The following is a 25,000-nucleotide window of genomic DNA, read 5'->3' as shown; positions in this document are numbered from 1 at the left end:
CATGAGTCAGTGGAACTCCAACGACCTCGTGGAGCAGATTGAGACGATGGGGAAGCTAGATGAGACTCCAGGTGAGCTTGTGCCCGCCCCTTCACCCCCTGCCTTGGCACCGGGGGAGAAGAAAAACCTCTGGATCCCTGCATGGCTGCTCCTTCCTCAAGTGCTTGGGTACTATAGGGAACTCTTCCTTCCCTCCATGAATTCTGGCCCTGCCCTAGACCCTGAACAAACCTGCCTTTGGGCTTAAGGGAAATGCCAGCTCAGATGGTCCTGTTGTGGCCCCTTCAGAATCATAGAATCACTCGATCATTCAACAGTATTAGTCAGCTGCCAGTCACTGGAGAACACCAAGATGAGACTGGAGCCATCTCCTCCTTTAAGGAGCTGGCACCCTGCCAAGGGGAACGTGTCCACAGAGAGCTAAACACAGATAATACAGATGAGCTGCAGCCTAATGGGGTGGGGTGGGGAGGTGGGACGGTGGGCTAAGTGCCTGCGGGGTCAGGTCAGGACCGGGAGGGCAGCCCTCAGGGCTTTTCACTGTGCTCTCAGAGGCCCCTCGCCCAGCAGCAGTCCCTGCTCTGGGTTCCTTAATTGAGCCGGGGTATCAGGTCTTTAATGCTCTCCCACCCAGTCCTCCTGTTTGCGGCCCCTCCCTGGGGCCTCCCAGCTTGCTCTTCCCTGGCTGACTTTCAGCCAGTCCGTCCCCAAGCTCTTCTGGTTGTGTTTGCTGTCTACTTGTAAACCTGGCAAGGCAAGGCAAGGACTTAAAGTGTGGGGTGGTGTTCACAGCCCTTGGTTTCTGTGACCTGGCCCCAGCCCGCTCTTCCTGGGGCCTGGTGTCTCTCTTGTCCTTCTTGGGATGTGCCCTGCTCACCAATGCCTGTCTGGATCCCTCCCCTGGAAGCCTCTCCTTATTGGCGTCCTGCTTGTGCAGCCACATGCCCTGGCTCCACCAAGGCTCTCTCTGTAGCAGCCTGGGCTTTCCCAGCTCATGGGCGCTGCCCTTCCCCCCGTTCTTGGGCTGGTGGGCTGGCGCCCCGTTTGGTTATCTGTCTGGGTGCCTGGAGATGCTCGGAGGACAGAGATGGATGGCACTTCATTCCCTGTCTCCCCACCTCCGCTCTGAGGAGGGCTCTGCCAGGGAGAGTGTGCTTCTCGAGTGCCAGAGGGCAGGACCTAGGGCGCTTGTGGACCCAGAGTCCTCCCCTCCTCATTCCCCTAGTAGCACAGTCAGGGGCTGGCCACTCTGATGTGTCAGCTGACCACGGCCTTCTGTCCGTCCCTGGCCCCGTATCACGACCTTGCCAAAGGAGCAGCATTCAGTCCAGATGGACGTGGGGACATTTGTATCTAGGGCTAAATGGTGACTGGATGACTCACATCCAATGACCTGATGTGGCCTAAATCATTGTTTACAAGATGCAGGCAGCCCTCCATTAGGATCTGCCTCAGGTAGCCCAGGCTTAATAGACTCCTTTCTCCTCATTAACTGTCCAATGTGCAGCTAGTTCATTAGCGAGAGAAAGCAGCCAGGGCAGTGGCCCAGTAAAAGTCCCCGTGCTGGCTCATGCCCAGCTTCTCGGAGGGGTGCTCGGACACTCCTTCCTTTACTGCTCACTTTCCTCCTGGCCAAGAGGGGGAGAGAACCAGGAAGCAGGCCATTCGAAGGCACTGTTGGTCAGTCTTGTTCACATGAGCACACTCACACTAGGGAACACACGTTCATGCACAATACAAACAGGACACACACATATGAACAGCCTGAAGCCTGCAGGAGGAAGCAGCCAGGATGGGGCCTCTTTGCAGCCCCCTCCTCAGAATAGACCCTTCTCCTTTCCCCTTTATGCCTGTTCCCTTCCTTTTCTCTTCTTCCTCCAGCTCTCCTTTCTTTCCTCAGAATCCCCCCCCAAATTCTCAGAGCTGGCAGAAATGCAAAAGTCCCTCTTACAACATCTGATCAGTGGCTGTCTAGCCTTTGCTTGAAGCCCTCCAGGGTCAGGGCCTCCCCCTCTCTCAGCAGCTGGCTCATCTCACTCTGGGGTCCTTCCACCGCCATCCCCTCTCTTCACCTTTTCTTCTCCCTTTCCCCTTTCTCCTTTCTCCCTTTCCCCTTCTCCCCTCCTCCTCATTCTCTCACCCTCTCAGTTCTCTTCTCTCTCCTTCCTCAGGTCAGAGAGGGGTTGGGAGACTCCTTGGTCTACTGAGTAATGGGCTGAGGGAGGAAGGTGCTCCTAAGCCCTTTATGTAAACATGAGTTATAACAATAAAAAGCCTCGGGAGGGATGTTGGCTGAGGGGGAGCCTGCAGCTCCAGGAAGCCGGCTTTCCCGGAGGTTGGGTTTGCTTGCAGAGTCCAGGCTAGGTCCCAGACTTTCATTTCCGTAATCTGTCCCTCATTCCTAGCATCCATGGCCAGGACACAAGGGTGATTTCTAAGACCCGAAGGGCAGAGCCATGGTGGCTTACCCATTGATTGCCTCATTCTGGGCCATTTGAAACTCCTCCCTGCTCTTGTCTGAAGTGGGTCATTCCGGACGTCTCCTTGCTGTCGGCCGTGCCTCGGCATCCTTCACACCACCAGATCTCCAGAGACTGAGTCCTGCTGGACCGAGCGCACTCATCTTTGAGCCCTGGCTCTGGGGTGCAAGCTGCCATGAATTCCTGGGCTGAAACCATCTCACGAGCCCCTCCCCCCTGAGGCAGCCAGCCAACATTCGGAAGCACCATCTGTGTGCGGGCACCAGGGACTTAAAGGAGGGCGGAAGCAGGGTCCCTCAGAACGCACAAGCTCTAGATCACTGAGGAAGGGAAGGTGCTAGCACTGAGCATCCCCTTCTATCCACCCTGACCGCCTCCCGACCATCTGTTCCTGCCAGGAAGGCTGGAGCACTGTGCAAAGGTGCAAAGCAGCCAGGGCTCCTGGTGCCAGGTTCCCTCCAGGGAGGCACGGGGGCATCTTGGGCAAGGGAAAGATGCGTTGTAGTGGAGGGGGGAAAAGTCATGTGGTTTTAGTGGCGAGGGGAAGAAGTCACGTGGTTTTTCGCCTCTCCAGTCTTCCCTGCCGGCACTGGCCCAGGTTCAGGGAGGTGTCCAGCTTGCTAAGCCAGTGCTGGGACTGTCACAGCTGCAGCTCTTCCTTAGTGGCTCATTCTTGGCCACTAAATAGACTTCCACTGGGATGGGGGGGGGCTACACTTGTGGAGCCTCCCCAGATTTCCTTCTATCACCTCCAGCCCTTCAGACCTGCACACTGGAGACTTAGAGGTCATCGTGTTCACACTGAAAAGTCACTTTGGGCTCCTGTGCTGGAGCTTCTCCTCCTGGACCCTTTTCCACGCTCCCTCCCTCCCTCCCACTCCAAGGCGGCTCTGGTCTGGGGTCCAGGGCTCAGGGCTCGTGGGACCAGATCCAGAGGCATCCATTGCGCACGGGACATTGCTTATTAACTCACTCTTCCATGACAGATTCTTCATTAAGAACTATTGGCCCCCCAATATGACAGGCAGTCTAAGGGGAGCGAGCACCTCAGGCAGACAGGAAGGAGGAGGCGGCCGGGCCGTGGTAAGGGGAGAAATGCGTGAGTATTAGTCATCAGTCGTCACGTTCCTGACAGGAGCTGTGGGATGTTGATTCTGCACCCCCGGCTTCTGCCCCTCCCCCAGAGAAAAACAGTGCTGGATGAGGGGGTGAGCATCTTCCCAGGGATGGTGGGAATCTGACACCTGGTGCAGGGGCTTTTATGGATGGTCCTCAGGGAAGTCTTCTCTGGACCACAGCTGGAGAGGGTCCTAATGCTGCCCATCAGCCCACCATACTTGCCTAGGGTCCTGAGGAGGGCATGGCTGAGATCTTGGGGCTAGAAGACACAGGTCTAGGTTTCCAGTAAGTGAAAGAAGACTCTGCTTTGGCCGGCCCCATCAGCTCTAAGCTCCCCTAGTCCTCCCCCCTCCCCCTTCCACCACAAATCCGCAGGCTCCTGAGGATTGCACCTGCCCTCCTGACTTTGGGGTCCCGAAGGAGAATAGTTTCCTTCAGCATTAAGCTGGGGCTCATCCAAATCCTTCCCATGCTTCTTGCTTTGTTCACTTATTTCCACAGACACCCTCAGAGGTCCAACTAACTGGATCTCCCATCCCTCCCCCCAAATGCACACAGGGTCCCATGGGGAAAGTCCTCCAAGTGCAGTGATCGTGGGGCTTGTGCCATATCTTCAGTGACCCTCTGCTGTCAGTGCTCAGCACATAGTAGGTGCTTAATCAATGCTTCTTGACTTGAGCAAGGAGGTCTCCCATTTGAGCAGACGGACGATTTGCTCTTGTTAATTTTTGCCTCCTAGGCTTGCCTGTCACAGCCTTTCGGGTTCCTGAGTGACATTCTGAGCTGACTCTGTTGTTTGCAGTTTCAAGCAGTTTGCCTCTTATGCCTTTAAGCAAGTCATTGATAACACGTAGAGCACAACCCCACGTATCAGGGAACGGTTCCCCGCGGCGCTCCCCCGGAGACCTGAGCACTTCACCGCCACCCTCTGGCTCTGGATTTTCGGGCGCAGTCCAGCGTGTTTCGGTTCAGGCCGTCTCCCTCCATCCTGGTTATGAGAGGCTGGCACGAGGCTCTGTCAGATGCTTTGCCAAAATCTAGGTGAACTATTTTTAAAGCCTCGCCCTGGATCTCCTGGTCTAGTAACCCCACCCAAAAAGGAAACGGGGTTACTCTGGTGCGACCTGTTCTTCCTTTCCTAACTTTCCTCTTGCGATGGATTTGGAATCAAAACCCAGTTTGCCAGTCGAGGGAGCAAATCAACTTAATTCTCTTAACGGCTGGGACAAGTGGGGACATCGCCCTTCTCTGTGGCCAGTGCCCGCTCTGGTTCTAGCTCTCCCAGGCGGCATCGATATGGCCCCCAAATCTTCCTGGGACCAGCCCCGAGGACTCCCTCGGGACAGCCCCCTCTCTTCACCTTACTTCTCCTGGCTGCCATCCCTTTTTGGTCACATGTTTTCAGATCCTAGTCAGTCACGTTGGCAGAGGCAACCTTTGAGTTGAACATGTATACGCTCTCTTTTGGTAGTAATTGACACCCTCCATCACAAGGAGGACTTCTCCTTTCTCTTTCCCTCTTCTCCCTGCCCTTCTCCTTCCCTGTCCTTTCTTTCCCTCCCCTCCCCCTTTCCCTCTCCCTCTTCCTTTTCTTCCTCCCCCTCTCCCTCCCTTCCCCTCCTTTGTCGCCCCTCCCTCTGCTCCCCTTTTCTTTTCCTGCCTCCATGCTGGACAGCTCCCCCCGCAGCAGACTTTCACATCTCAGACCCAGCCTGACCCTTTGAGGGGGAAGATTAGCTTGTTCACTGTAAGCTGTGTTTTAATTGGTAATATCTGCAGGGAACTTCTGGTGAAAAACACTCCTCCACCAGGCTGGAAGTATGCTCAGTGTTTCATTGTGCCATTCTCATCTTTCTGGTGTGACACTGTTTCCAATTAAATGGGGTTTTATTGCACGCCCCCCCCCCCGAAAACAATCTAATGATTTCGTGAAAGTCAGTGGCAATATTGGACCCTGTGTGCAGACACACTCGACAAGCAGCTTGTCAGGATCGCTTCTGTTCTGTAAAGAAGGCAAGGCAGTGATGGAAAAGCTCCCAGAGCTCTCCGCCCAGCAGGCTCTGCTGTGGTTTTCAGTAATTACTGAACTCCCCGGGGCTTCGGCTGGATGGCTGTGGAGCCCAGATCTCAGGCAAAGCCAGGGAGATAAGAGGCAGGCGGATGGAAATCTCAAGAGGGATGTCAGAAATAGCGTGGGGTTGAGCCCAGAACCCTAGTAATGAGCCCAGAAGGAGCCCGCAGCCTCGCGGCTGACGTCTACAGGGCGAGAAGCAGAGGGCGGCATTGAGGGCTCAGCCGGCTGGAGCTTCCCTGACGGCCCCTGCAGGGGGGTGTGGACCCCGGGCTGCCCTGAGCGTGCCTTCACCCTGGGGAAGAGGCTCGGGGAGCTCGGAGGGGAGGCCCACATCCAGCTGGCAGCCTCCCAGACCACTGCTGAGGCTGGCCGGCCACACTGGCCTCCGCCCCTCCCGCTGCAAGGACCTGCTGTCACGGGGGCTTCTTAACCAACAAAAGCACAGGTGCTGGCACTTCCCCAGAAGTGGCATTTTGTGGTGGGCACGTTTTGTGGCAGACAGCCCTGCTCCGAGCCGTAACTGCCAGAGATGATTCTCGTCTGGCAGGATCCCAAGGCCCTTCACCACCTTGTTCACTGGTCACTCTAGCTTGACCACGTTCTTCCTGGGATGCAGAGCCCAGAGCCCAGGACGTGCGGATGTAGGGTCTTACTGAGATCTGAGGTCCAACCAGAGTTCCAAGCACCCCCTTTTTGTCCCTGGACGTGACCCCTCACAGAAGGAACTGGACTGAGGAGGCCGTGCTCTGCGGGGCCCCGGGAGTCAGAACCAGGCTTGTCAGTGGGTCAGGGAGACCGCTCTGGGCTCGGCCCTGGTCAGCTGCCTTCCCTGCAGGCTCTTGTCCCAGGCACTCCACATGGCCCTTCCTGAGCCTGGAAGTCCCCTTTTCTCTTGGGTTAGGGAAGACCAGGTGGCTGTGGCTCACAGCGGGGAATAGTGACAGGTCCCGGTCTGCCAGCCTCCTCCACCCTCTCAGCTCTGTCCTGGCTCCCCCCGCCACAATCCCCAGCCTCTCATACACATCCTCTTGCACAAATTTCCAGGACTCCAAGGCCGCTCATCCAGAGATGCAGTTTCATGTGTCCTTCCCTCCTCGCAGACTCCCTCTGCAGAAACCCAGGGCCTGCTTTCCCTCATAACAGTTTCTATGACCACCCGTCTTTGGGGTACAGCCTGAATCCCGTTAGAGAAGCCCCACAGAGGCTCCAGGAGCAACTTCTGGGGCTTAGCAGCAGAGCAGGATCTGGGCCCAGCCTCTGGGTCTCAGCAGCAGGAGGGGCTCAGCTCAGCCTCTGGGGTCTCAGCAGCAGGAGGGGCTCAGCTCAGGCTCTGGGGTTCAGCCTCTGGGTCTCAGCAGCAGGAGGGGCTCAGCTCAGCCTCTGGGTCTCAGCAGCAGGAGGGGCTCAGCTCAGCCTCTGGGTCTCAGCAGCAGGAGGGGCTCAGCTCAGCCTCTGGGGCCCAGCCTCTGGGTCTCAGCAGCAGGAGGGGGCTCAGCTCAGCCTCTGGGTCTCAGCAGCAGGAGGGGCTCAGCTCAGCCTCTGGGGCCCAGCCTCTGGGTCTCAGCAGCAGGAGGGGCTCAGCTCAGCCTCTGGGGCCCAGCCTCTGGGTCTCAGCAGCAGGAGGGGGCTCAGCTCAGCCTCTGGATCTCAGCAGCAGGAGGGGCTCAGCTCAGCCTCTGGGTCTCAGCAGCAGGAGGGGCTCAGCTCAGCCTCTGGGGTCTCAGCAGCAGGAGGGGCTCAGCTCAGCCTCTGGGGTTCAGCCTCTGGGTCTCAGCAGCAGGAGGGGCTCAGCTCAGCCTCTGGGGCCCAGCCTCTGGGTCTCAGCAGCAGGAGGGGCTCAGCTCAGCCTCTGGGTCTCAGCAGCAGGAGGGGCTCAGCTCAGCCTCTGGGGCCCAGCCTCTGGGTCTCAGCAGCAGGAGGGGCTCAGCTCAGCCTCTGGGGCCCAGCCTCTGGGTCTCAGCAGCAGGAGGGGCTCAGCTCAGCCTCTGGGTCTCAGCAGCAGGAGGGGCTCAGCTCAGCCTCTGGGGCTCAGCCTCTGGGTCTCAGCAGCAGGAGGGGCTCAGCTCAGCCTCTGGGTCTCAGCAGCAGGAGGGGCTCAGCTCAGCCTCTGGGGTTCAGCCTCTGGGTCTCAGCAGCAGGAGGGGCTCAGCTCAGCCTCTGGGGTCTCAGCAGCAGGAGGGGCTCAGCTCAGCCTCTGGGGTTCAGCCTCTGGGTCTCAGCAGCAGGAGGGGCTCAGCTCAGCCTCTGGGGCCCAGCCTCTGGGTCTCAGCAGCAGGAGGGGCTCAGCTCAGCCTCTGGGGCCCAGCCTCTGGGGCCCAGCCTCTGGGTCTCAGCAGCAGGAGGGGCTCAGCTCAGCCTCTGGGGCCCAGCCTCTGGGTCTCAGCAGCAGGAGGGGCTCAGCTCAGCCTCTGGGTCTCAGCAGCAGGAGGGGCTCAGCTCAGCCTCTGGGGTCTCAGCAGCAGGAGGGGCTCAGCTCAGCCTCTGGGGTTCAGCCTCTGGGTCTCAGCAGCAGGAGGGGCTCAGCTCAGCCTCTGGGGCCCAGCCTCTGGGTCTCAGCAGCAGGAGGGGCTCAGCTCAGCCTCTGGGGCCCAGCCTCTGGGTCTCAGCAGCAGGAGGGGCTCAGCTCAGCCTCTGGATCTCAGCAGCAGGAGGGGCTCAGCTCAGCCTCTGGGTCTCAGCAGCAGGAGGGGCTCAGCTCAGCCTCTGGGTCTCAGCAGCAGGAGGGGCTCAGCTCAGCCTCTGGGTCTCAGCAGCAGGAGGGGCTCAGCTCAGCCTCTGGGGTTCAGCCTCTGGGTCTCAGCAGCAGGAGGGGCTCAGCTCAGTCTCTGGGTCTCAGCAGCAGGAGGGGCTCAGCTCAGCCTCTGGGTTCAGCCTCTGGGTCTCAGCAGCAGGAGGGGCTCAGCTCAGCCTCTGGGGCCCAGCCTCTGGGTCTCAGCAGCAGGAGGGGCTCAGCTCAGCCTCTGGGTCTCAGCAGCAGGAGGGGCTCAGCTCAGCCTCTGGGGTTCAGCCTCTGGGTCTCAGCAGCAGGAGGGGCTCAGCTCAGCCTCTGGGTCTCAGCAGCAGGAGGGGCTCAGCTCAGCCTCTGGGGTCTCAGCAGCAGGAGGGGCTCAGCTCAGCCTCTGGGGTTCAGCCTCTGGGTCTCAGCAGCAGGAGGGGCTCAGCTCAGCCTCTGGGGCCCAGCCTCTGGGTCTCAGCAGCAGGAGGGGCTCAGCTCAGCCTCTGGGGCCCAGCCTCTGGGTCTCAGCAGCAGGAGGGGCTCAGCTCAGCCTCTGGGTCTCAGCAGCAGGAGGGGCTCAGCTCAGCCTCTGGGGTCTCAGCAGCAGGAGGGGCTCAGCTCAGCCTCTGGGGTTCAGCCTCTGGGTCTCAGCAGCAGGAGGGGCTCAGCTCAGCCTCTGGGGCCCAGCCTCTGGGTCTCAGCAGCAGGAGGGGCTCAGCTCAGCCTCTGGATCTCAGCAGCAGGAGGGGCTCAGCTCAGCCTCTGGGTCTCAGCAGCAGGAGGGGCTCAGCTCAGCCTCTGGGTCTCAGCAGCAGGAGGGGCTCAGCTCAGCCTCTGGGTCTCAGCAGCAGGAGGGGCTCAGCTCAGCCTCTGGGGTTCAGCCTCTGGGTCTCAGCAGCAGGAGGGGCTCAGCTCAGTCTCTGGGTCTCAGCAGCAGGAGGGGCTCAGCTCAGCCTCTGGGGTTCAGCCTCTGGGTCTCAGCAGCAGGAGGGGCTCAGCTCAGCCTCTGGGGCCCAGCCTCTGGGTCTCAGCAGCAGGAGGGGCTCAGCTCAGCCTCTGGGTCTCAGCAGCAGGAGGGGCTCAGCTCAGCCTCTGGGGCCCAGCCTCTGGGTCTCAGCAGCAGGAGGGGCTCAGCTCAGCCTCTGGGGCCCAGCCTCTGGGTCTCAGCAGCAGGAGGGGCTCAGCTCAGCCTCTGGGGTCTCAGCAGCAGGAGGGGCTCAGCTCAGCCTCTGGGGTCTCAGCAGCAGGAGGGGCTCAGCTCAGCCTCTGGGGTTCAGCCTCTGGGTCTCAGCAGCAGGAGGGGCTCAGCTCAGCCTCTGGGGCCCAGCCTCTGGGTCTCAGCAGCAGGAGGGGCTCAGCTCAGCCTCTGGGGCCCAGCCTCTGGGTCTCAGCAGCAGGAGGGGCTCAGCTCAGCCTCTGGATCTCAGCAGCAGGAGGGGCTCAGCTCAGCCTCTGGGTCTCAGCAGCAGGAGGGGCTCAGCTCAGCCTCTGGGTCTCAGCAGCAGGAGGGGCTCAGCTCAGCCTCTGGGGTTCAGCCTCTGGGTCTCAGCAGCAGGAGGGGCTCAGCTCAGTCTCTGGGTCTCAGCAGCAGGAGGGGCTCAGCTCAGCCTCTGGGGTTCAGCCTCTGGGTCTCAGCAGCAGGAGGGGCTCAGCTCAGCCTCTGGGGCCCAGCCTCTGGGTCTCAGCAGCAGGAGGGGCTCAGCTCAGCCTCTGGGTCTCAGCAGCAGGAGGGGCTCAGCTCAGCCTCTGGGGTTCAGCCTCTGGGTCTCAGCAGCAGGAGGGGCTCAGCTCAGCCTCTGGGGCCCAGCCTCTGGGTCTCAGCAGCAGGAGGGGCTCAGCTCAGCCTCTGGGTCTCAGCAGCAGGAGGGGCTCAGCTCAGCCTCTGGGGCCCAGCCTCTGGGTCTCAGCAGCAGGAGGGGCTCAGCTCAGCCTCTGGGTCTCAGCAGCAGGAGGGGCTCAGCTCAGCCTCTGGGTCTCAGCAGCAGGAGGGGCTCAGCTCAGCCTCTGGGGCCCAGCCTCTGGGTCTCAGCAGCAGGAGGGGCTCAGCTCAGCCTCTGGGTCTCAGCAGCAGGAGGGGCTCAGCTCAGCCTCTGGGTCTCAGCAGCAGGAGGGGCTCAGCTCAGCCTCTGGGGCCCAGCCTCTGGGTCTCAGCAGCAGGAGGGGCTCAGCTCAGCCTCTGGGTCTCAGCAGCAGGAGGGGCTCAGCTCAGCCTCTGGGGCTCAGCTGCTGGGGCTCAGCAGCAGCCACAGGATCTGGGCCCAGCCTCCTGGCTCAGCTTCCGCCTGATCCTTTCATTCTAAGTCTTCCGGGCTCAAGGGCCTGGCACCGGCCACACACCCCCATCGGGCACTGGCGTCTCCCTCTGGGAGATGGGCACCCCCAGGCCCCCAGGAGCCAGACTCATTTGCTTTCCCTGCTTGCCTCCGGGTTCAGTCTCACCCCAGCATCTCGGCTCCTTCCCAGACAAGTGTGAGAAGTGTCAGGACGAGCGGTGGCAGCGGGAAGGCTTCCTCCTGCCGAGGGGGCGGTGTTTGGGGGGCGCCTCTTGGGCTTGGTTTTTCCTCTCCTGGATCTCCACTGGCTCCCGTGTCCCGGGCGAGGGCCGGACAGGAGCGCTTGGGGGCCAGGCTCCTTGCCTCTGGGCACTTCCTCAGGCCAGGCCCTCCGTGGTCCAAGCAGGTGATGGCGGTAGCCCAGGGCAGCGGCTGCTTCCCTGCTCCCCTCCTTTCCTGGTTCCATGGCAACGGCTTACCTCATCTCTCCTTGGGGCTGGCTACAGAGAGGCTCAGTCTCGGCATCCTGGGGCTCGTGTCCGGTTCTCCCCCTGACCGGGGCCCGCCCCCCCCTTTGCTCCCTGCCCCCAGGCAGTAAAAAGGCCCGAAGAAGGGCACTCTCTCAGGCCCTCCTCCCTCTCCCTCCCTCCCTGAGCTGACTCAGGAAGCCCTGGGGCTTATTTTGGCCAGAGAGGTTTTTTTGGCGGGCAGCGGTGGCTCGGCTCGGGGTTGGGGGCTCTTGGGGGGGGCAGTGCTCGCCTCTGCTGCCCCCAAGGAGCTGCCCCGACATGGGCCTCAAGGGGGGCTCTGCTTCGGTGTCCCGAGGGCAGGGGCCGGCTGCCTCGTAGGGCGTTTTGTGCCTCTGGTCATCTTATCAGGCTGTGGAGCCTCCCCTTCACCTGGGCTCTGCACTGCCCCCCCAAGTTCCCCCTTCCCCGCGCACCTTCTGACACTTCCTGCAGCTGTCTGGCTGCCCCGCCCCCTCCTGCCTGGGTTCCGATGGACGGTACCAGGGAGGAAAGGGAAATGGATGAGATACCAGGGGAAGGGAGGGCAAGGGAGGGATCCTATCGGGTCTCACTCGGGACCTGCCCTCTTTGGGTACAGAAAAGCCCAGGCTAAGAGCCAGAGTCCTAATGTGGCTCCCTTTGTGTCCCCCCACAGGAGATCCGGGCTCTGGCCTCTGCACATCCAGCGTCCTTCAGGAAAAACAGCGTGAGTGCGGCTTTGATCTCTTTGAAGGGCTTGTCCAGGGATGCGGCCGTTTCCTGGCTATTCTCCCCGGCACGGGAATGGCCGCCCGGCTTGGGTTTCTCGGGAGCTGGGGTGCAGGGGTCCTCCCAGACTCGGGAGCTCAGAGGCGTTGGAGAAGGGAGAGCCAGGGCTGCAAGGTCTGCCGGGATCCCGGCGGTTCCCGGGGCCTCTGGGCCCAGGGGGTCTGGAGCTGGCTCAGCTCCGGGACTTCCCCAGCATGAGGCTGTCCTGTGTGCCAAGGAGTAGTCAGGGAGAAGGACCCCCCGCCCTGCTCCGGCTCCTGGAGCTGAGAGCTCCCGCTTGTCCTGTCCCCTCGGCCTCCACAGAAAGGTTCTCTGCGTCCTGCCCGTGTCCTCCCGGCACCAACGGGCATCACGTGTCCCCGATCCAAGGAAGGTCTCTGAAGGAGGCAGCTCGGGGCTCCTGGCTACAGGGTGGGCTAGCCGGGCTCCAGGCCATGGCATGGGCTAGCTGGGCTCCAGGCTACAGGGTGGGCTAGCTGGGCTCCTGGCTACAGGGTGGGCTAGCCGGGCTCCTGGCTACAGGGTGGGCTAGCTGGGCTCCTGGCTATAGGGTGGCTAGCCGGGCTCCTGGCTACAGGGTGGGCTAGCCGGGCTCCAGGCCATGGCATGGGCTAGCCGGGCTCCTGGCTACAGGGTGGCTAGCCGGGCTCCTGGCCATGGCATGGGCTAGCTGGGCTCCTGGCTACAGGGTGGGCTAGCCGGGCTCCTGGCTACAGGGTGGGCTAGCTGGGCTCCTGGCTATAGGGTGGCTAGCCGGGCTCCTGGCTACAGGGTGGGCTAGCCGGGCTCCAGGCCATGGCATGGGCTAGCCGGGCTCCTGGCTACAGGGTGGCTAGCCGGGCTCCTGGCCATGGCATGGGCTAGCCGGGCTCCTGGCTACAGGGTGGGCTAGCCGGGCTCTTGGCTACAGGGTGGCCTAGCCGGGCTCCAGGCCATGGCATGGGCTAGCTGGGCTCCTGGCTACAGGGTGGGCTAGCTGGGCTCCTGGCTACAGGGTGGGCTAGCCGGGCTCTTGGCTACAGGGTGGGCTAGCCGGGCTCCAGGCCATGGCATGGGCTAGCCGGGCTCTTGGCTACAGGGTGGGCTAGCCGGGCTCCAGGCCATGGCATGGGCTAGCTGGGCTCCTGGCTACAGGGTGGGCTAGCTGGGCTCCTGGCTACAGGGTGGGCTAGCCGGGCTCTTGGCTACAGGGTGGGCTAGCCGGGCTCCAGGCCATGGCATGGGCTAGCTGGGCTCCTGGCTACAGGGTGGGCTAGCCGGGCTCCAGGCCATGGCATGGGCTAGCTGGGCTCCTGGCTACAGGGTGGGCTAGCCGGGCTCTTGGCTACAGGGTGGGCTAGCCGGGCTCCAGGCCATGGCATGGGCTAGCTGGGCTCCTGGCTACAGGGTGGGCTAGCCGGGCTCCAGGCCATGGCATGGGCTAGCTGGGCTCCTGGCTACAGGGTGGCTAGCCGGGCTCCAGGCCATGGCATGGGCTGGCCGGGCTCCTGGCTACAGGGTGGGCTAGCTGGGCTCCTGGCTATAGGGTGGGCTAGCCGGGCTCCTGGCTACAATATGAGCCAGGCTGAGCCCACGGCTAGAGTGAGCCAGCCTGGGCTCCTGGCTACATGTTGGCTGGGCTGGGCTCTGAACAGAGCGGAGACTCACCATCACAGAGAGCCACCAGGCTCAAGGGGGGGGGGGTCAAAGCCCTTTGGCCCAATCCTAAGAGAGAGCCAGGGATGATGACAGAAGTGGAGAGGCCTGGGACGGGAACCCGGCTAGGGGGGGAAGGATGAAACCCAAAGCCAAACTCTGGGCTGGAAGGCAAGCAGAGGCCCCTGTGGGCACCCCCAGCCCCCGCATGGATCAGGGCTCTCCCAGGGCTGGTGGCCACTCGCCAAGGACATTGTAGGTGCACGGGCGCCTCTCATGCAGGCCCGGGCTGGACCCAGAGTTAACAAGCTTGGGCCGGTCCAGAGCCAGGAGGGATCAGCCTGGCAGCCCGGTGCCCTCGGTGGGGCCCTTGCCCACCTCTATCCCTCCTGGGCCGGCGCTGAGGAGAGTCCCTGGGGAACTGGGACTCCTGATGCCCCCTGGGGGTGGGAGGGCTCAGGCAGAGCCACCCCCATATAGCCACACATGGACACTCACCACACACACACACACACACACACACACCCCAGCACGCATAGACCCAAAGCCAGGACAGACACAGAGTGCACGGCCCAAATCCGAGCAGACACATCTCCCCGGGACAGAGCCGCCCACAGCCCCCTCTGCTCTCTCAGCCCCAGCCTGGCCTTGGCTTTCTGAACCTCCCTGCCCCCTCCCCAGGGAGTTTCTCTGTGTCTCTCTGTGTCTCTGTCTCCCTCTATTTCTCTCCCCTCCCTCCCTTTCCCCTTCCCTCTCCTTCTGTCCCTTTCCGTCAGGGGCTCTGCCCTGTTTTCCCATTTCCCTCCCCGCCGGGTGCGTCGGGGCGCATTTGGGGTTGCTGATATGCCGGCGGGGCAGTGGGAGCGCATTTGTCCTGACGGACCGGTCCCGGCGTGTGTGTGGGGGGGAGCAGCTGGCGGAGGAGCCGTGATTTCCCCGCAGGGGCCCTGGGAGTGACCCGGTGGCGCCGCGGCCAGTGCCGGGTTTGCAGCCTCCCTCTCGGGCCCTAGCTGCCCCCCCCCCCCATGCTGCAGCCCCCGCAACACAGAGGGCCTCGATGTCCCGCAAGGGCACAGTCTACTCGTTGAATTCATATCAATTCATTGAATTGAGCCCCAGAATCAAGCTGGGGTGGGGAGGCGAGCCGGGTGGGCAATGGCGGCATGTTCCTCGCGTCTCCCCCACGCATGTCGTGGAATCCACGCCGGGGCTGGCAACCGAGCGGCTTTCCCTCTGCTCTCTCCCCACACGCCCGTCCCAGGGGAGGTAACTCCGGCCTTACCGCCGGCTTCAGAGACTAAGAGATGAGGAGGGGGAGGAGATAACGGGGGGGGGGGCTGGAGCTGCCTTGGGAGGGGCCTTCCTCTCGCCCCAAAGGCCCCGGTAGGATCCGGGAGCAGGGGAGGAAGAGGCTCAGGCTTGGGAGCCGGTTTGGCGACTGGGAGAGCAGGCACTGGGGACTTAGGGGGCCAAGAGGCGGGGGAAGGGGGGTCCAGCTGGGCCGGAGCTGGATGGAGGGGTGGGAGGGGACAGGCGGGAGCTCTCAGAGGTAGGAGCCAGAAAAGGGGCTGCGTTTGGGGGCGAAGGGGAGGGGAAAGGAATAAGCGCCAGGCGCTGGGCATAACAAACTGCGGAGGGGGTGCGGCTGTTACCCCAGTTTGCGGACTCACTAAGGTGACTCACTAAGGGCCTCTATGCTAGGAAGGACCTCAGGCCGCCAGGAGCTTGGAGCTTCCTGACTTCAGGGGCAGTGTCTAACCACTGAACCGGGCCGTGGCTCCCAGGAGGCTGTGGGCCCGGGACCAGCAGGTGGCCCAGAGAGCCTGGGCCGGGGTGTGTCTGTGTGTGTGTGAGTGTGTGTGTGTGATTGTGTGTGTGAGTGTGTGTGTGTCTGTATGTGTGAGTGTGACTGTGTGTGTGTCTGTGTGTGTGACTGTGTGTGTGATTGTGTGACTGTGTGTGTGTGATTGTGTGTGTGAGTGTGAGCATGTGTGTCTGTGTGTGTGAGTGTGTGTGATTGTGTGTGTCTGTATGTGTGAGTGTGACTGTGTGTGATTGTGTGACTGTGTGTGTGATTGTGTGTGTGAGTGTGAGCATGTGTGTCTGTGTGTGTGATTGTGTGTCTCTGTGTGTGACTGTGTGTGTGTGTCTGTATGTGTGAGTGTGTGTGATTGTGTGTGAGTGTATGTGAGTGTGAGCATGTGTGTGTCTGTGTGTGATTGTGTGTGTGTCTGTATGTGTGAGTGTGACTGTGTGTGTCTGTGTCTGTGTGTCTGTATGTGTGAGTGTGTGTGTGTGACTGTGTGTGTCTGTGTCTATGTGTGTCTGTGTGTGAGTGTGTCTGTGTCTATGTGTGTGAGTGTGACTGTGTGTGTGTGTGTCTGTGTGTGTCTATGTGTGAGTGTGTGTGTGTCTGTGTCTATGTGTGTGAGTGTGACTGTGTGTGTGTCTGTGTGTGTCTATGTGTGAGTGTGTGTGTGTGTCTGTGTCTATGTGTGTGAGTGTGACTGTGTGTGTGTCTGTGTCTGTGTGTGTCTATGTGTGAGTGTGTGTGTGTCTGTGTCTATGTGTGTGAGTGTGACTGTGTGTGTGTCTGTGTCTGTGTGTGTCTATGTGTGAGTGTGTGTGTGTGTCTGTGTCTATGTGTGTGAGTGTGACTGTGTGTGTGTCTGTGTCTGTGTGTGTCTATGTGTGTCTGTGTGTGAGTGTGTCTGTGTCTATGTGTGTGAGTGTGACTGTGTGTGTGTCTGTGTCTGTGTGTGTCTATGTGTGTCTGTGTGTGAGTGTGTCTGTGTCTATGTGTGTGAGTGTGACTGTGTGTGTGTGTGTCTGTGTGTGTCTATGTGTGAGTGTGTGTGTGTCTGTGTCTATGTGTGTGAGTGTGACTGTGTGTGTGTCTGTGTGTGTCTATGTGTGAGTGTGTGTGTGTGTCTGTGTCTATGTGTGTGAGTGTGACTGTGTGTGTGTCTGTGTCTGTGTGTGTCTATGTGTGAGTGTGTGTGTGTGTCTGTGTCTATGTGTGTGAGTGTGACTGTGTGTGTGTCTGTGTCTGTGTGTGTCTATGTGTGAGTGTGTGTGTGTGTCTGTGTCTATGTGTGTGAGTGTGACTGTGTGTGTGTCTGTGTCTGTGTGTGTCTATGTGTGTCTGTGTCTATGTGTGTGAGTGTGACTGTGTGTGTGTCTGTGTCTGTGTGTGTCTATGTGTGAGTGTGTGTGTGTGACTGTGTGATTGTGTGTGTGACTGTGTGTGTGTATCTGTATGTGTGAGTGTGTCTGTGTCTATGTGTGTCTGTATGTGAGCGTGTGTGTGAGTGTGTGTCTGTGTCTATGTGTGTGAGTGTGACTGTGTGTGTGTCTGTGTCTGTCTGTGTGTGTCTATGTGTGAGTGTGTGTGTGTCTGTGTCTATGTGTGTGAGTGTGACTGTGTGTGTGTCTGTGTGTGTCTATGTGTGAGTGTGTGTGTGTGTCTGTGTCTATGTGTGTGAGTGTGACTGTGTGTGTGTCTGTGTCTGTGTGTGTCTATGTGTGAGTGTGTGTGTGTGTCTGTGTCTGTGTGTGTCTATGTGTGAGTGTGTGTGTGTCTGTGTCTATGTGTGTGAGTGTGACTGTGTGTGTGTCTGTGTCTGTGTGTGTCTATGTGTGAGTGTGTGTGTGTCTGTGTCTGTGTGTGTCTATGTGTGTCTGTGTGTGAGTGTGTCTGTGTCTATGTGTGTGAGTGTGACTGTGTGTGTGTCTGTGTCTGTGTGTGTCTATGTGTGAGTGTGTGTGTGTGACTGTGTGATTGTGTGTGTGACTGTGTGTGTGTATCTGTATGTGTGAGTGTGTCTGTGTCTATGTGTGTCTGTATGTGAGCGTGTGTGTGAGTGTGTCTGTGTCTATGTGTGTGAGTGTGACTGTGTGTGTGTCTGTGTCTGTGTGTGTCTATGTGTGAGTGTGTGTGTGTGACTGTGTGATTGTGTGTGTGACTGTGTGTGTGTATCTGTATGTGTGAGTGTGTCTGTGTCTATGTGTGTCTGTATGTGAGCGTGTGTGTGAGTGTGTCTGTGTCTATGTGTGTGAGTGTGACTGTGTGTGTGTCTGTGTCTGTGTGTGTCTATGTGTGAGTGTGTGTGTGTGACTGTGTGATTGTGTGTGTGACTGTGTGTGTGTATCTGTATGTGTGAGTGTGTCTGTGTCTATGTGTGTCTGTATGTGAGCGTGTGTGTGAGTGTGTTTGTGTCTATGTGTGTGTGTGTCTGTGTGTGAGAGTGTATGTGTGTGGGTGTATCTGTAACTGTGTGTGTGTGAGACAATTAATCCAGGAGAGGTGAGGGGGGAGCTTGAAGAGAGCCTGGGATTGCATTTGAAAGTGGGGAGAGTCTGGGGGGGCAAGTAACCCAAGATGGGTGAGGGCGCCGGGAGATGGTGGGGGGGCAATGAACCCGAGGGGTGGGGAGTGGGGTCAGTGCACACAGCCTGAGCGGGGCGGGGCCCCCTGCAGGGGAGCGGCTCTCTCCCTCTCCTGCTGCCCTTCTGCCCACCCAGGACCCCGTGATGCTCTGGTAATTAGGGGAATGGTAGACACGATTTGTGCTTCCCAAGGCTGTGATTAAAATGGGCAAAAATAGCCCTTCTTGCAGCTGGGGGGCGGGGTGTCATCCCGGCGGCCGCTGCTCCTGGAGGCGCCGGGTGCCGGGGAGCGGACTCGGCCGTGGGAGGTCGCAGCCCGGCTCCCACCGCGGGCACTCCCTGGCCCTGCCACGGGCACCTTTGTAACAAAGCGAACGGAGAGGCCGTCCTGGCCGAGGGAAGAAGCCGTGAAGCTCCCTGGTGCCCCTGACCCTCTTTCTTGGCTCTAGCCGGGAGCTCCCACCTTATGCAACTGGCGAGCTACCTTTGGAGTCATGTTGGGAATAGTCAGGGGCTCATTGGGGACCCGAGGGAGCCGGGCTCTGGCGCCTCCTGCCCCTCGCTAGAAGCCTCCTCGTGGCCTGCCCAGCGGAGCTCAGCCGGGGCCTGCCGTCAGCCCGCCGGGGAGGAGTCTTGGGCGGTGACGCCCAGCCCTGTGTTGTGGGGTGCCAGGCTCTTGGGGCCCCGGGTCACTTCCCATCCTGATGAGGCGTGGGGAAAACCAGCTCGCTGGTCTGTGGCTGGGGGTCTGCGGCTGGGGGTCCGTGGCTGGGGGTCCACGGCTGAGAGTCCGTGGCTGGGGGTCCGCAGCTGAGAGTTTGTGGCTGGGGGTCCGCGGCTGAGAGTCCGTGGCTGGGGGTCCGCGGCTGAGAGTCCGTGGCTGGGGGTCTGCGGCTGGGGGTCCGCGGCTGGGGGTCCATGGCTAGGGGTCCGTGGCTGGGGGTCCACGGCTGGGGATCTGTGCCTTGGCACCAAGGACTGGGAGAACAATAGCGGGGAGGATGATGGTTCCCTTTCTAGCTTCCCTGTAGACCCTAGGCGTGGTCCTGAGTGCTCCTGCCGCCTCTGTGTGGCTCCCAGGGTGATGTGGGGCAGGACGGGGGTGGAGTTGTGCCCTCAGCAGGTACTCAATGAAAGTCTGGTGCAATTGGAGCAGGGATGGGACAGAGGTCTGCCCAAGACAGTGTGGCCAGCACCCAGGGGTGGGGGCCAGGGAGTACATGGGGGAGGGGCCTGGGCGGCACACGGGGGTGGGGGCCGGGGAGTACACCGGGGAGGGGGCCACTGCGACATCTCTGACAGCGGGGGCTCTTTAGGAAAGCCTCCCTGGTCCTGCCACCTCACAGAAGGCTGGCCCTGCTGGCTTCCTCCACGAGTGGCGGGTGACTGCCAATGGCATGGTGTGCCTCGCGGGCCTCTGGGCTGGGGTGGGAGGCTGCCTCTGGATAGAGACGTGGATTTGAGCCTCAGCTAGCGTCCGAGTGGCAGTGGTCACACTCTGGGGTCTGGAGCCCCCCGTCTCCCTTAACAATTAAGAGCTTTTGTTGAGGCATCAGAACTATTATGAAAGGCGGTTTGACTCTGGGGACCCCCGGGAGTCCATGACCCCACTTTGAGAACCACCGGGCGAGGGATGGAATCAGCTCCCGGAGAAGCCCCGAGAGCCCAGACTTCCCTGACAGGGAGTTCCCTCTGGGGTCGGCCGGAAGGCACAAGCTCGGGCGGGACCCCTGTGGGCAGAGCCCAAGTGCCAGGTGCGAGCGGTGACAGACTCCCCCTGCTTGTTCCTCTCTTCGCCACAGGAGAACTGTACCGAGTCTCTTTGAGAAGACAGAAATTTCCAGCCCAAGGCAGCATCGAGATCCATGAAGATGCCGAGGTGGGTGGTCCCGCAGGTCCCTGCGCAACGCCGGCGGCCTCCAGAGCAGGGGGAGGCCCCTCTGGGGCAGGGGCCTAGTCTGCGCCCAGCCGGCCTCCCTGCCTCCGGCCCTGACGCACGGAGGGGTTGTGAGGGGGCCGGGGTCGCGTCCCAGGTGCAGAAGGGCCTCTTCCCTTGGCAAAGACCCTTGGATGCCAGCTATGGAGCACCCGAGGGAGGGAGGGGCCCTGTAGCTCTGCTCACAGAGCTTCTCAGTGCAGGCCGGAGGTGGGCTGTGCCTGTGACCCCCATCTGTACAAACCTCATCCCCAAAGGAGAAAGCAACCCCCCCCCCCCCCCGGGGCAGCTCTGCAGCCAGGCTTGAACACACCTGGGCTTGCGCTCTGGGGTGATTCTTCTGGTGATTGAATGGAGGAGCGACTGGAGGCCGGGGACTGCGGGGGGTGGGGGGTGGGGCTGGCTCTGGCCTAAAGGGACGCGAGGGGACAGTGAGCTCTGTGTGTCCGAAGAGCCAGAGGGCCATGACTGGGGGTGTTCAGCAGCCAGCTGATGGATGAGGGGGAGCTGGGGCTAGTGCTCATCTGCAGAGATGGCGCCCCTACTGGGGATGGGGGTGAGGTGAGAGACAGAGAGAAGAGGGGGCTCTGGGCTGGGGTGGGGGCTATTCAGAGACATACAGAAGAGGGAGCTGGCCAGAGACAGAGAACAGGGGGCTGGACAGAGACAAGCAGAGGGAAGAGGGGATTGGACAGAGAAGAGGGAGCTGGCCAGAGACACAGAAAAGAGGGAGCCGGAGAGAGAGACAGAAGAGGGAGCCGGAGAGACAAGAGAGGGTTGGACACAGAGGAGCTGGACAGAAACAGAAAAGAGGGAGCTGGCCAGACCGAGAAGCAGGTAGAGAGAAGGGAGGGCTGGACAGAGACAGAGAAAGAGACAAGCAGACGGAAGAGGGAACTGAACAGAGATACAGATAAGGAGCCAGAGGGGGCTATTCAGAGACACAGAGAAGAGGGAGCTGGACAGAGACAGAGAAGAGGGAGCTGGATAGAGAGAGACAGAGGCAGAGAGAAGAGGGGGCCGCAGAGAATTCAGTGAAGCTTTCCATGACTCCCTTTCCTTCCTTTCCCTCTTTCCCTCCCCTATCTCCCCTTCTCTCCTCCCCCCTTTCTCCCTCTCCCCTTTCTCCCTCTCCCTCTCCCCTTTCTCCCTCTCCCTCCCCCCTTTCTCCCTCTCCCTCCCCCCTTTCTCCCTCTCCCCTTTCTCCCTCTCCCTCTCCCCTTTCTCCCTCTCCCTCTCCCTCTTCTCCCTCTCCCCTTCCCTCCTCTTCCCCTTTCCCTCCCCCTTTCTCCCTCTCCCCCTCCCCTTTCTCCCTCTCCCCTTCCCTCCTTTTCTCCTTTCCCCTCCTGTGCCCAGTTAGCAGCGCCCCCTCCCTCCCGGCTCCATCGTGTCCGGAGCCCGCGAGCGCGGGGAGGGGGGGGCTGAGCCGCGCTGGCCCCTTCCTCACCCGCCGCTCTCTCGCCCAGGGCGGCCCCCAGCAGCGGGCTTGCAGGACGCACGTGCTGCTCTTGGTGCTGCACGGAGGCAACATCTTGGACACGGGCAGCGGGGACCCGGGCTGCAAGGCGGCCGACATCCACACGTTCAGCTCGGTGCTGGAGAAGGTGACCCGCGCCCACTTCCCCGCGGCTCTGGGCCGCGTGCTCACGCAGTTCGTGCCCTGCCCGGCCATCTGCTCCCAGGCCTTCTCCCTCATCTCCAAGTAAGTGGGCGGGGCCCGTCTGGCCGTGGCTGTCCCCTGGGTCACTGCCTTCCGGGCTGGGAGTGGGGGCAGGCGTTGTCCCGAGGGCGGGGGCTCTGGGACCCTCGTGGCAGGAGGGCAGACCCTTGGTGGGGAGGGCGGGGCTCTTTGCGCTCAGCTGCCCATTGGGGGAGTCATGTCTGCGGGGCGTGGTCCAAGGGAAGTCGATTGGGGTCTCGTTCCCAGCCTGGGATGCTCCTAGAGGAGAGGGGGGTGAGTGGGAGGAGCCTGGTGGGGAGGGGGGGGAGGGATCTGGAGCGGGTTGTCCCTGGGGAGGGCGGACTCCTGCCCCGGGTGGTACCCGGCCTGCGCTGCCCAGGACAGAGCTGGGGGGGGGGGGCTGCAGCTCTATGGGCGCCGTCAGCCATCCGTGGCCCCGGGAGAGGAGGCTGCCCAGCAGCACCCGCGCCAAGCCCCCACGTTAGTGTGGCGGGCAAGGCTTGTACCCCCAGCCCAGCCCAGGATGCGCCTGCAGGAAGAGGCCGGGCCACGCTGGGCCTTGGCTTGGGACTGCTGGGCGTTAGCTCGGCCAGGCGGGGAGGAGACCTCTCCCCGCTGGGGCTGGGGGGCTCGTGGCAGAGGGAGCAGCCCCCTCCCCCTCCGGCAGCGGTGTCTGGCTGATCGCGTGCCAGAGCTCCCCGTGGAGTCCGACCCACTGCTTGTGACCCCCAGACCCTGGGCTGGGCTGGGGGCCTCCAGGAGTCAGCCCCCCCCAACCCCAAAGGACTGATGGGCTGGAGCGGGGGCAAGAGGCTTAGGGAACTGGGACTCCGTCTGAACGGAAACTCTGCCCCCAGCCCGGCCTCCCTCTTTCCCTTCCTCCCGAGCTCCCCTCCCATCGGTTCTGGGGCCTCTGGCCTCCATTTCCTCAGTCCCCATGGGCTCCCCCATCCTCGTGGGGGCCTGCGGAGATGCTCTATCAGGGGGGAGGGGGGGCACCTAGAGGCCTGCCTTCCAGCTCTCGCTCATCGCCTAGGACACGCATGGGCACTCACCCTCACCCCCTCACACACACTCCCGTTCCCCACCACCCTGCTCTAACCCCTGGGGGCTCTGTCCCCTCACCCCCCCCCCCCCGCCCCCACGTGCCCGGCTCGGGAAGACGCCCATCTCCCGGTGGCTCCCAGAAGCCGGGCTCTGCCTGCCCAGACATCAGGAACCCGGGCAGCCCGGAGCGTCTTCCTCCAGCCCCGGCCCTCCTCCGTGGGCTGGCCAGGGCTTCGGACAGCGGGCAGCTGCCGGCCTGGGTCTTAGAGCCCCGGGGATGGGCCTGGGCACGTAGGCTCCCGGAATTCCTTGCATTCTTAATGAATAGTCAGCTATTAACGAATTAGGGATTGATTGATGGGGCATTAAACCTTGAAAGAGGCTGCCAGGGCAGGAGCCCTCCGAGGAGACTCAAAAGCCGGGCAGTAATTGAAGTGGTTCCTCCCCGAGTGGGCTCTTGGGGACCGAGCAGCCGGCTCTGACAGACGGAAGGAAGGAGGGGGGCTCGCCGCGGCTTTGCTGTCTGGAAGGAAGGAGGGGGGCTCACCGTGGCTTTGCTGTCTGGAAGGAAGGAGGGGGGCTCGCCGTGGCTTTGCTGTCTGGAAGGAAGGAGGGGGGCTCGCCGCGGCTTTGCTGTCTGGAAGGAAGGAGGGGGGCTCACCGTGGCTTTGCTGTCTGGAAGGAAGGAGGGGGGCTCGCCGTGGCTTTGCTGTCTGGAAGGAAGGAGGGGGGCTCACATTGGCTTTGCTGTCTGGAAGGAAGGAGGGGGGCTCGCCGTGGCTTTGCTGTCTGGAAGGAAGGAGGGGGGCTCGCTGTGGCTTTGCTGTCTGGAAGGAAGGAGGGGGGCTCGCCGTGGCTTTGCTGTCTGGAAGGAAGGAGGGGGGCTTGCAGTGGCTTTGCTGTCTGGGCTCCGAGCCTCCCACCCTCCCCTCCTCCTCCCGCCATCCGCAGCGGGAGGGCCGCGGCAGCCCAGGGTCAGAGCTCTGCCGGCCACGTCCAGAGAGCGGGGGCAGGCGGGGTGCCAGGCCGTCGGCAGCAATCGGACCGCGACGGCCTGCCAGCCGCTGAGGGCTCGGAGCCGCCCGTGGAGCGCCCGCGATCTGCCTTGGACCTTGTGCCGTCTGCTTTGGAGAAGGGCACAGGGGCCCGCAAACCGTGGGCGGATGGCTCGGAGGGGCAGCTTCCCAGGAGGTGACAGAGGCCCAGCTCAGGGGACGGGGCAGGGCGGTGCCCAGGCAGAAGCAGACAGGATGAAGTGTTAGAACTCATGGACAGTTTTGGGCACTTCCCCGAGGGGCAGCCTCCCGGTTACAGCACTGGGCTAGCATTGCCCCCAGACGGGACCAGGCTGCCCGCCTCTCTGGGTGACAATCCTGTGCCCTGTTCACCGGGCCATCGCTCTGGCTCTGGCCTCCGGAAGCAGTGGAGATCAGGGACAAAGATGGCCGGCCCTGCCTTTGAGGGGCTTACTCTCCACAGGCAGCCTGGCCCTTCGGGGCAGGAGGCCCGGACTCCTGCTGGCCAGCCTGCTGGGGGTGCTTGGTGGTCACTGCCGGAGGGGCTCGGCCGTGACTCCGAGTCTCCTGGCCACGGGGTCGTGGAGCTCTGCTGCCTCTTAGCCCAAATCCCGGGCTGTGGGTCACAGCTCCTTCCAGAAGGGTAGATAGGGCGAATATGGATGCACTCTTGTGCTCCATCTCCCCCCGTCCCTGTGTCTCTCTCCTACTTCTCTGTTTCTCTCTAACTGTCTCTTTTCCTGTATTGCTTTTTCTGTCGTTGTCTGCTCCTTTCCCTCGCTTGTCTTTCCCCATCTCTGTGTCTTGTTTTCCTCCCTCCATCCCCCTTTGTCTCTGTCTCTCTCTGTCTCTCTCTGTCTCTGTCTCTGTCTCTGTCTCTGTCTCTGTCTCTCTGTCTCTCTGTCTCTCTGTCTCTGTCTCTCTCTGTCTCTCTGTCTCTCTGTCTCTCTGTCTCTCTCTCTCTCTGTCTCTCTCTCTCTGTCTCTGTCTCTCTCTGTCTCTCTGTCTCTCTGTCTCTCTCTCTCTCTCTCTCTCTCTCTCTGTCTCTGTCTCTCTCTCTGTCTCTCTCTCTCTGTCTCTCTCTCTCTGTCTCTCTCTCTCTCTTTCTGTCTCTGTCTTTCTGTCTCTGTCTCTCTCTCTGTCTGTCTCTCTCTCTCTCTCTCTCTGTCTCTCTCTGTCTCTCTGTCTCTCTGTCTCTGTCTCTCTCTCTGTCTCTCTCTCTCTGTCTCTCTCTCTCTGTCTCTCTCTCTCTCTTTCTGTCTCTGTCTTTCTGTCTCTGTCTCTCTCTCTGTCTCTCTGTCTCTCTCTCTCTCTCTGTCTCTCTCTCTCTGTCTCTCTCTCTCTCTCTTCTGTCTCT

At 61.3% G+C, this 25,000-nt stretch overlaps 1 protein-coding gene across 1 annotated transcript in view; it reads left to right on the top strand.

Moving 5' to 3' along the window:
• Positions 1-25,000, top strand: part of PITPNM3 (PITPNM family member 3) — an 87,270-nt gene that overhangs the window by 34,957 nt on the left and 27,313 nt on the right. The window contains 4 exon segments of the mRNA XM_074297717.1: positions 1-71; positions 11,827-11,877; positions 19,766-19,842; positions 21,366-21,601. The exon segment at positions 1-71 is cut by the window's left edge and continues 37 nt beyond it. Of these exon segments, the coding sequence (XP_074153818.1) occupies positions 1-71; positions 11,827-11,877; positions 19,766-19,842; positions 21,366-21,601 (435 nt within the window).

This window comes from Sminthopsis crassicaudata, chromosome 3 (genome assembly GCF_048593235.1).
Source record: "Sminthopsis crassicaudata isolate SCR6 chromosome 3, ASM4859323v1, whole genome shotgun sequence".
Lineage (NCBI taxonomy): Eukaryota > Metazoa > Chordata > Mammalia > Dasyuromorphia > Dasyuridae > Sminthopsis > Sminthopsis crassicaudata.
Note: the sequence above shows the minus strand (reverse complement) of the source record. Positions and strands in the feature narration are given on the sequence as shown.